This window comes from Myotis davidii, unplaced genomic scaffold (genome assembly GCF_000327345.1).
Source record: "Myotis davidii unplaced genomic scaffold, ASM32734v1 scaffold142, whole genome shotgun sequence".
NCBI classification, from domain to species: domain Eukaryota; kingdom Metazoa; phylum Chordata; class Mammalia; order Chiroptera; family Vespertilionidae; genus Myotis; species Myotis davidii.
In genome coordinates, this window is record NW_006294400.1 from 4062840 (window position 1) to 4072635 (window position 9796).

At 49.3% G+C, this 9796-nt stretch overlaps 1 protein-coding gene across 1 annotated transcript in view; it reads right to left on the bottom strand.

Moving 5' to 3' along the window:
• Window positions 1–9796, bottom strand: part of LHX2 (LIM homeobox 2) — an 18235-nt gene that overhangs the window by 3057 nt on the left and 5382 nt on the right. The window contains exon 4 of the mRNA XM_006768594.2: window positions 6659–6864. Coding sequence (XP_006768657.1) covers window positions 6659–6864 — 206 coding nt within the window. The remainder of the gene's footprint in view (window positions 1–6658; window positions 6865–9796) is intronic.

Consider the following 9796-nt stretch of genomic DNA (forward strand, 5'->3'; position numbering starts at 1 on the left):
CAGATATTTTAAAGGCCCCTCCTGGGTGGCTGTTGGGACAGGGACCCTGTCTGAGTCATCTTCACGTCATGGCACAGGGACTGGCAAAGCTTAAGAATCAGTAATATGCATTGGTTAACAGTAATAACAACACAACGTTTATGGGTCTCTTACTATGTGCCAGGCGTCACGCCTCCATCTAACATGTACAGTCACAGGTGATCTCCATGATAAGCCAGGTAGGGAACACTACTACCATTATTCCCTTTTATAGATTTAAAGCCAGTGAGGCTCAGAGAGGTGAAGTCACTTGCCCAAGGTCACACAGAGGCCAACCTGAGATTGGAATCCAGGAATCCAGGACTCTCTGCCATAAAAAATCCATGCTCTCCTTACCTCCTCCTCCTGAGTCAGCAAGCGAATGAATGAATGAATGAATGAAGAAAGCAACTGTGGTGCAGTGGAAAGAGAGCTGGATGTAGCTTCTAGTTCTGGTTCTGCTACTGACCAGCCAAGTGACCGTGGGTGAGTCCCTTACCTTTGGCCTACCTCAGTTTCCCCACCTGTACAACCAGAGGGTTAGACCACACCACATGATCGCTACGGCCTCTTGGGGTTCTAACAGGCTGGGATTCCAGGGCAGCTGCAACAAGGAAGGAGATGATCTGCTCTACCATCCATCTCCTGAAACCGACAGTCCTCTCTCTTCATTGTACGAATGCCTAGCCTGGTGCACAGGGCATCCGCAGTGAGTCCTGAGTGGATGAGGAACCCCACACTGCTATGTGCCCCCTCCTCAGGCACCAACTGTCCCTGCAGGCTGTGTTTCGCCTCACAAATCCCTTTCCCCAGGACTCTTTCCTCAATGAGACAGGAGGGACAGTGAGAAACCTACTTTGCCCCCAAAATCCCCTCCTGGGTCTCTGAGAAAACCAGAAAAAAAAGTAAAAGCTTCACACCCAAAGACGTCCACTGTGGCATTTTTTAATAGCATCAAACTAATGGCTGCATCCCAAGGGTCCCACCAGATGGGCAAGTGGAAGTCATGACGCAGCCACTCCACCCAGTGAAAGAGGAAATGTCTTATGACAAAAGTCACGTGAGAAAAAAAGAATTAAAAAATTATGTACTGAAACTTCACAACAAAAGTAATAATGATGAGTATTAGTCACTTACTAAGTGCCAGGCATTGTCTAAGCTAAGTTCTAAGCACTTTACAATATTAAACTCATAATAATAACGCCTTATAAGGTAGGTACTAATATTATTGCCAGATGAGGAAACTGAGGCAGAGCCCAACCGAAGAGGTGGGGCTGAGATGTGATTTTGGGCAGGCTGGGCTCATACCCTTAGCCACTACTTCACCTCTAATCTGCACACCGGATTACTGATTTTCCATGCTCTTATATGGGTAATTTTTTCCTATTTTTCTAATCTGTCTATATGGTGGTTCAATTATTTTAAAAATTTTAGAAAGGCGTTAAGGAAACAAAAATAATAAGCACTAGGCTGGATATCATGAACCCTTGGTTCCAGCCAGGACTACAACTTCTTTGCTGTGGGGCTTTAGATGAGTCACTCTACCTCTCTGAGCTCTGGTTTCCACTCTTCTAAAATGGGAGTTTCAAGCCAAGTTATCTATGAAACTCCATCCAGCTTCAACCATCTGTGACTAGATGGGACACTCCCCACAGCCCTGCCCAAACAATGCTCACTCTCCTCATTTTACAGGTGGGGAAACTGAGGCCAAAGGAATGAACTGACTGGCCCTAGCTTAAACCTCTCCTCCTCAGGGAGACCATTTCCGACGACCTCCTTTACCAGGTAGGGTCCCTGCACTACACGCTCTCATTGCAGCCCTGTGTTTTTCTTTCCATGAACGTCTTCTATTTCATTTCAGTCAAGAGTTAAACAAGGGTTCTGTGGCCACATCGATGTGGAAAATGTTAGATTAGACCAAGTTGAATCTCTCCAAGATTTCTCAGTGCCCGTATTAATGCTAATGTGCTCTGATCTCCAACACAGAGACACAGTTAACCTTTAGCATTCTCCAAACTTATTTGGTCCCCAAAATCATTTAAAAACATGTTTATTATTAGATATCCCACATGTAGAGAAAAATATAGAGATTAATCTTATCGCCATTTTAATGATTTCTATAGCTTGGTGCACCTCTGTCTACCCTCTGGAGTGTGTGCTCACGCTCCGGGTCACTGCTGACGCCCGGCGCCTCCCGCCTACCCAGCACATGGCAGAAGGCCAGTGTATTTGTTGAATAAGCAAGTGAACAGGGGAAAGCTAGCGTTCTCACCTCGAGTTCTCACACAGATTAATGATGACTAACTCCTCATCCCAAGGATGTTTTTAAACTGGTGGTGGTTAAAATGTATTTTCTTTCAAAGGCACACCAGGAACACCTAAGGAGACCTTCACCCATCCAAATCAATCACTCACCATCAGGTGGCCCTCCCCTGGGAGGGAGGGGACTCAGAGAGGGATCAATGTGCTGAGGAATGGTCTCCAAGCACTTGCAAAGCTTAGTTTCTTAATGGACCTCTGTGGAAGGGGCCATTCTATCTCCCAATCACCTTGCCCACTGATGGAAAGTCAGTATTATTGTTGTCATGCTGCTAAAGATCACAAACTTAAGCACTTTTTATGCACTTATGGCTTCCTTTTTATGCACAGGATTCCTGCTTTCCTACCAAGATGTGGTGTCTACGACCCACGCCTTCCCTCTCCCTCATCTAGCCTGCTGCATCCTGCAGCTAGATCCAGATGCGGGATCACAATCCTTGCACTGTGCTACATGGGAAAGAGCTAGGGAATCAGACCCTGGCTTCATCACTTACTAGCTGTGAGACTCTGGGCCAGGGTCCTAGCCTCTCTGAACTTCATTTCCTCATCTGCAAAATGAAGATAATTATTTTTTTAAATGTATGCAAAAGAGGTTGGTAGACTGAAACCTGATATGCCAATATATATGAAATTATGTGCATTTGAGTCCCTAATACACATCCTATAAATGACACTTTATCTCATTTACTCCCTGCAACCTCCTAGTGAAGTACTATTATTACCTCCATTCTATAGCTGAGGCCACGGAGGCCAGAGAGGTTAAGTCACTTGCTCAGAATCACTCAGAGAGTAAATGGAAGAGCTGAGCCTAGACCTCACATCAGCTGACTGTAAATTTCTGCAGATAGTGCAGCCCAGGACCACCACGTTGGTTACGCTTATACATTACAGATGCAATAATAGGCTGGAAACACACACACACACACACACACACCCCTACATCGCCCACCTTTGGGAACACAGCTTCAACCTCAACCTGTCCCTGCCATGCGCTCTCTGAAGGGTTGAGGTGGACCACAACCTGCAGGGGGTACCCCAGACCTAGTACCATCCAGCTGGTATAGTCAAGTGATGAGGAACCATTTCACAGGCATCTACTTTATACCAGCGGGCACCATGCTGGAGCCCTCCCACTCACTGTCTCAATCCTCAGGGGCCAACTATTATCCCCTCCATTTCACAGATAGGGCTCAGGGAGGAGAAGTTCAAGCACCCAAATAATACTGCCGGTAAGTCAGAAAGGATCTGAACCACAGCCACACCACCGGCTGCCTCACCCAAATCTGTTCTCATCCCATCTCCACCAGCTGGCTCATCAGCAGCCAGGCCACCCGGGAGAGCGTTCCACCCTGCCAATACTTGGCTCCTGCAACCTCAAGCACGTCACTTCTTCTCACTAGGCCTTACGCTTCTCATCTATAAAATGGGCAGGAAAATATTAAGGTAAGATAGATGAGTGGCTGGAAAGATAATGCTTTGCAAACGACTGCATCATCATCAACAGTTGTGCTGTTAGAGGATTTGGGGCAAGTGGAAATCATTTGGGGCTCAATGTTCTCATCTGAACAGTGGGGGAGGAGGGTCATATGCCTGACAGTAAGGAGTCAATAGGCAAATGTGTTTCACAGGCCTTTCAACGTTCCTGACACACAACAGAGCACACAAACATGTATTGATTAGTAGACCCATAATAACTATTAGCGTTTTTTTTCCTCAACTAGTTCTGAGTCCCCATAGTAGAGGTGGCATGCAGATGTGAGGGGGGGTGCTGGGTCAGGATTTGAGGGGAAGAGGGGATAGGGCAAGCATTCACCCAGGTCCCTCAGGTGAACCATTCCTCTCACATAGGAGAGGTGGTCCCTCCCCTGGTCTCCCACAGAACAACCCCCACAACTAATCACATTTTGATAAACTGAATGTGGGTCTGTCTCTACACCTCATGGGTGATTTTCTTCAGGAGCAGGGCTGTGGTTCATTCACCTCTGTATCCCCAGGGCTTGGTGCTAATAGACATTTGGTCAGATGAAAGAATAAGAGATAACTATGCTGAAAATCCAATTTGCTCCTAAATCACATAACCAAGCCTCCTGCCTCACCGAGGCCAGCAGAGACTGGTTCCTGCTGGTTCCAAACTCAGACTCCGCTACGGGCACTGGCTCTATTTCGTGTAACCTGGGTAACAGAGAGGCATGTGCGAAAGCTACGGCTCAGAGAGGGTAACTAATTTGTCCAAGACACACAGCCAGTGAGTGGAGGAGCAGAACCCACCCAGGTATTCCTAAACCCAGCTCTGCCTGATTCTAAGTCCCTGCTCCTTTCCCAGCCTGCGCCCAGGGGTTGACTCACAAAACAGCCATCTAAATAGGGTTGAGGAACAAAGTATCCTACTAGCCAGAGAAGAGGCAGAGGCCTCCGACCCTCAGTCCAAACTCATCCAGGCTGAAAAATGGGAAGAGGCGCCAAGAAAGGTCCCTTGATCTAACCCCAAGAAGGTCAAGTCCAAGGGAAACAGAAGGGAGGGATCCGGGTCTAAGACTGGTGCAGCAACATCCTGCCTGTCTTAAGCCCTGGCCATTGAGACCCTCAGGCAAACGGACTCAAACGGAAAGGGCAAGCCATGCCAGGAAAGTGCAGGGGTGGGGGTGGCAGCAGGTGGGCCCAGAGAGGCGCATCAGCACCCCCTTGGCCAGCCGTCGCCCCATCCCTAGTCACTGAGCCACAGAGACAAAGCTGCCCCCGACGCCCTGCTCCTCAGAGAACTGCAGATCCTCACCCAGAACCAGTCTCATCCCCAAACTGCTGCCATCACCCCCAAAAGGCTTTATTTTTCCTTCTTCCCTCCTGACAAATTCGAAGGAAAACTGGGCAGCCCTCCTTGTCCATCACCGTCACCCTCATTCCCTCGGTGTCGCCTCCCCCTGCCTCCCCCCTCAATCCCTGACAACCTGGGGCTAGAGGATGGATCAGATTGGCCTGGACTCTAATCCCAGCACCTCCCCCACTGGTGGGGGACAGGATCACTTCCTCTGTCAATTTTCATATCCCAAAACGTGCACTGCCCTCCTTACAACCACACATTCTGAGGAATACATCGGTTAGGCTTGCTATAAAGGGGGACATGCTCCCACCTTATGGTGTGAGTGGGGACACTGAAGTCCGGCGACCAGAACAATCCTTCCTACTGTTAGTAGCAGTCAGTTGGTTAACCCAGTTAACGTTATTCTTAGCCCCTATCCACTGGGCAGTTAAGGGTCAGCCGCTGTGGCAGACATCATCTCAATAGCTCTTCCTGCCGCGTAGATAATTTTTTGTGTCAGTTTCACATGTGAGGAAACTGAGGCTCAGGGGAATTCAGTGACTTGCCCAGTAAGTAAGAGGAGGAGCTGAAGCGTTAAGACGTGGTGTCACCACTCTATGAGTCACACAGGAGCCTGGAACTTCCAAACTGGAGTTTTTTAACATCTCTGGGATGGTGGACAGACAGACCCTTTGAAAATCTGGTGAAGGCTCTGGATCCTCTCTATCAAGAAAGCACCCGCATATTATAGAATTGTACACCTGAAACCTATATAATTTTGTTAGCCAATGTCACCCCAATAAATTCAATAGAAAAGAAAAGGAAGCACCCTCATAGGCAAGTGCCATTCCGTGGAGTTTCAGAGGTGCCCATGGACTTCCTCCAGCTCCCCGTGGGCAGACCCGGGAGAGGCCCCCTGGCCTGCCCAGGGCATCTGCCCACATGCACCTTCCTCACCAAGCCTTGCTTCTGGGAGAGTCTTAAAAACAACAAAGAGACAGAAGAAAAATCTAGAGACACTGAAAGAGAGAAACTAGAGAGAGCAAGAGAGGAGCAAGAGGCAGAAGGAATTAACAGCTAATAGTAGTTGCCTTGGATGGGCCTCCTGGGCTGGGGGGTGGGGTGGGGCTCTGTATTTATCTGAAATGTTTGAGCCCTCTACAATATAAACATATATGAGTGTCACTTGAGTAATAAATAGCAAATATCAATTGTTTACAAGAAAGAAAAGAGACTGAGTGTGGAGACAAAGAGGGCAGAGGGATACACACACACTTAAAAACCCAGAAAAAATTGAGAGGCAAAAATTGAAGGAGAGAGAAGCTGTAAAGTTAGGGAAAAAAAAAAGATTGAAATACGAATAGAGACAGACTGAAGAGATGGAGAAACAGAACGGGGAAGGTAAACAAAACAGAAAAGCAGGCTTAGGGAGAAGGTCCTCCCAAGGCCCATAGCCTGCTGTGTGGTTCTGCCCCAGGTCTTGGCAGCGGCAGATGCCCCACCCCCACCCCAGGCCCGGCTGACCTGGAGGACCCGCTTGGTGAGGCCGGTCTTTTGGGCGAGCTGCTTCAAGTCCTTGGCGTCGGGGTTGTGGTTAATGGCAAAGTAAGACTTCATGGTCCGAAGCTGGTGGTGCTTGAAGGAGGTGCGCATGCGCTTCGTCTTCTGGCTGCTGGGGTACGGCTGGTCCCGGTCCAGGTGCTCCGCATCGTTCTCGTTGCAGCTGAGCGCTACGGAGGGCACGCAGAGGCGGCAGGTGAACCTCCTGACTCGCTCCTCCCACACACTGCCTAGTCCACACCCGCCCCCGCCCGGCACCAAATGTTTCCAGCCTCCGGACCACACTGAGATAGAGATCTTATCCCCATTTCATAGATTTATAGGGGAATTTGAGGCCGGGGAGAGCGACCTGCCCAGGGTCACTCAGCTAGGAAATGCTGATTCAAAACCAGCTCTAGGAGAATCCAAGCCCCACACGGAGCCACCATGTCGCAGTAATAATAATAATATGCATAATAACTACTATTAGAACCTGCTGGTGACTTATTCCACTCCAGAACTCCAGAGGATGTGCTAAAGGACTTCATAGGCACATTTTTCATTGAATCCTCAACACCCTATGAGCCAGGCAGTATTTTCGCCTTTTTCACTGACATTAAAACTGAGGTTCAGAAGGGAAAGTCACTTGATGAAGACCCAGCATCAAAGAGACTCGGGAGCCCAGGTTCTTCTTGTTCCCCCCTGCACTTCCTAAGGAGGGGACTGTCTCAGGTCTCCCCCAACAGTGTCTGGGGCAGGTACCTGGAAGTTGCTAACTGACATCTCTCCACCTGCTTTCATTTGGCCCTTATCAAAAGTACTGTACGGGCTCCTGGGCTTCAGGTCAGATATTGTATCTTATAGTTGAATCCTCACCGCTGCCCTGTGAGGCAGCTGTTGCCAGTTTTACAAGTGGGGTAATGAGGCAGGGAAGTTAAGTGATCTTTGGAAATCTCATAGAGTGGCAGAGTCCTAACTGGAAAGGGAAGGAAGTTGGAGGAAGAAATTAATATGTATTCAACACCTAGGGTACGCCTTTGGCTTTATAAACACCACGGACCTTCACTACTGCTTGATGGGTGGCTATTGCTATTCTCCCCATTTTACAGATGAGAAAACTAATGCTAAGGGACACGAAGCCACGTGTACCACTGGTAATGGCTGAGCCCAGATTCAGCACTGTAGTCCTTGCCTTTTCTCTCCACTACAGCACAAAGGCAGGCAAAGATGAAGCATGACTCTTTGGGGAGCCCTTCCCCATCCAGAAGGGGCCCAGCTGGGGCATGGCTCCCAATGCCTGGAAGGCACTGGGGGTAAGGGACAGGGTGGAAACCTCAAGCCTCAGGAAGTTGCTTGGCAACCTGGCGGCTGATTGAGAGAAGCAGGATCCTCTCCAAGATCCCCTCGTCACATCCGGAGTTATTACACACATAAGGTCTTACTTTGGGGGAAGCTTCATAGATTCAGTCCCCTGAAAGTGGACAACTGGGAATATATCTTGTGCCCCATCACATGCCCACAATAGAGCTACCAGACTTAACAAACATTGTGCCCAGTTAAATTTGAATTTCAGATAAACAATGAACAATTTTTTAGTATAAGTGTGTCTCAAATATTGCGTGGAGCATAGCTATACTAGAATTTCAAATACTACATGACATGCACTTACACTAAAAAAAGTATTTGTTGTTGATTTAAAATTCAAATATTACATGGGATACACTTAGACTAAATATTTATTTGTTGTTTTCCCCAAATTCAAGTTTAAACGGGCGCCCTGCATTTTATCTGACCACAAGACATGACCTCAGAAGTACTCCGGCTCTCCTGGTGAGTTACTCCTCCCTCTGCCCAAGTGAGAGTAGCCTCTTGCAGAAAAAAATTTGCATAATTCAGGTCTTGTTCCTAACCGTAGGGGTCACTTCCCACAGGCACCCAGGCACCCAAATCCCCCATCCGGACTGTACTCCCACTAACAGTGCCCAGAGTGAAGAACACGAGTCCAAGGATTTAAAGGGGATCAGAAAATGACTCCAAGCGGGATCCATGGAAACTGCCTTGCCCCCTCTTGGGGGCCAGCGACCCTCTTCTTGCCCTCAGTCCCCAGCTCCTGGGGGATTAGGGGGGTAGGGCAGGCCTTCCCACAGGGGATCTCTGGGCCTATCCCTCCGCCCAGCTCCTGCCCGGGCCTTGCTGCTGTTAATGAGTTCCGTGGGGACCCTGGCGCCCCATGCACCCAAGGGACGTGCCCCGAGAGTGGCCTACATCAGGGTGTGTGTTGGGGGCGGGGGTGTGTGGGGGGGAGAAAGGGCAGAGAAAGGAGAGAAAGACATAGGGGTAGAAAGACTGAGAGAATGAAGAGCGAGAAAAGGAGAGGGTGTAGGAAGAGAAAGATGGACAGAGCCAGGAAAGAAAGAGAGACAGAGGAAAGGAAAGCAGTGGAGACGTGGAGAAGCAGAGACAGCTACAAAGACAGAAAGAAATTAGGAGAGACACAGAGAGAGCCTGAGGGGACAGTGAGGCCCGGAAACAGGGGGGAATGTGTGGAGGGTCCTGGCGACTGAACTGAATCCCGGGTTCAAGGAGATCAGGGAGGCCTGTTCTGAAGCTGTTACCGGCTGGGAGTGCGAAAAGGGAAAAGGAGGGCCGCCGAGGCGGCCAGCAGCTGGGGCACAGGGCTGTGCTGGGGAAACGAGGCCGCGGGGGAAGTGGCAGCTAAGCCCGGATTTGGCGGGTGCCCCAGACCCCCTCACTGCCGCCCCCAGTGCCCGGGGCAAGTCCAGATTCCCCAGGATCGGATGGGGAGGAGCAAGGGGCCGCGGGGAGGGGGAGGACCTGGCTTTCTCTCTTCTTTTTTATTTTTTTTTCCTCTCAATTAGGCCGATTCAATGGAGCTAAAGAGCTCGTAAAATCATGAATAATTTACTCGTGATCTGTTATTAACCCATCGGGTTTCGAGCTCTTGTCGCTGGGGCTGAACCTGTAATCAAATGTGACTTCGCCTCATTTTACTAAAGACGAGATTGTAGGTTCAATTGTCTAAATAATGGATTGGAATCAAATCAGTAATTACGCCGCCAGGCGCACACACACACACAAAGCCGGGCAGGGGGAGGCCCGGCG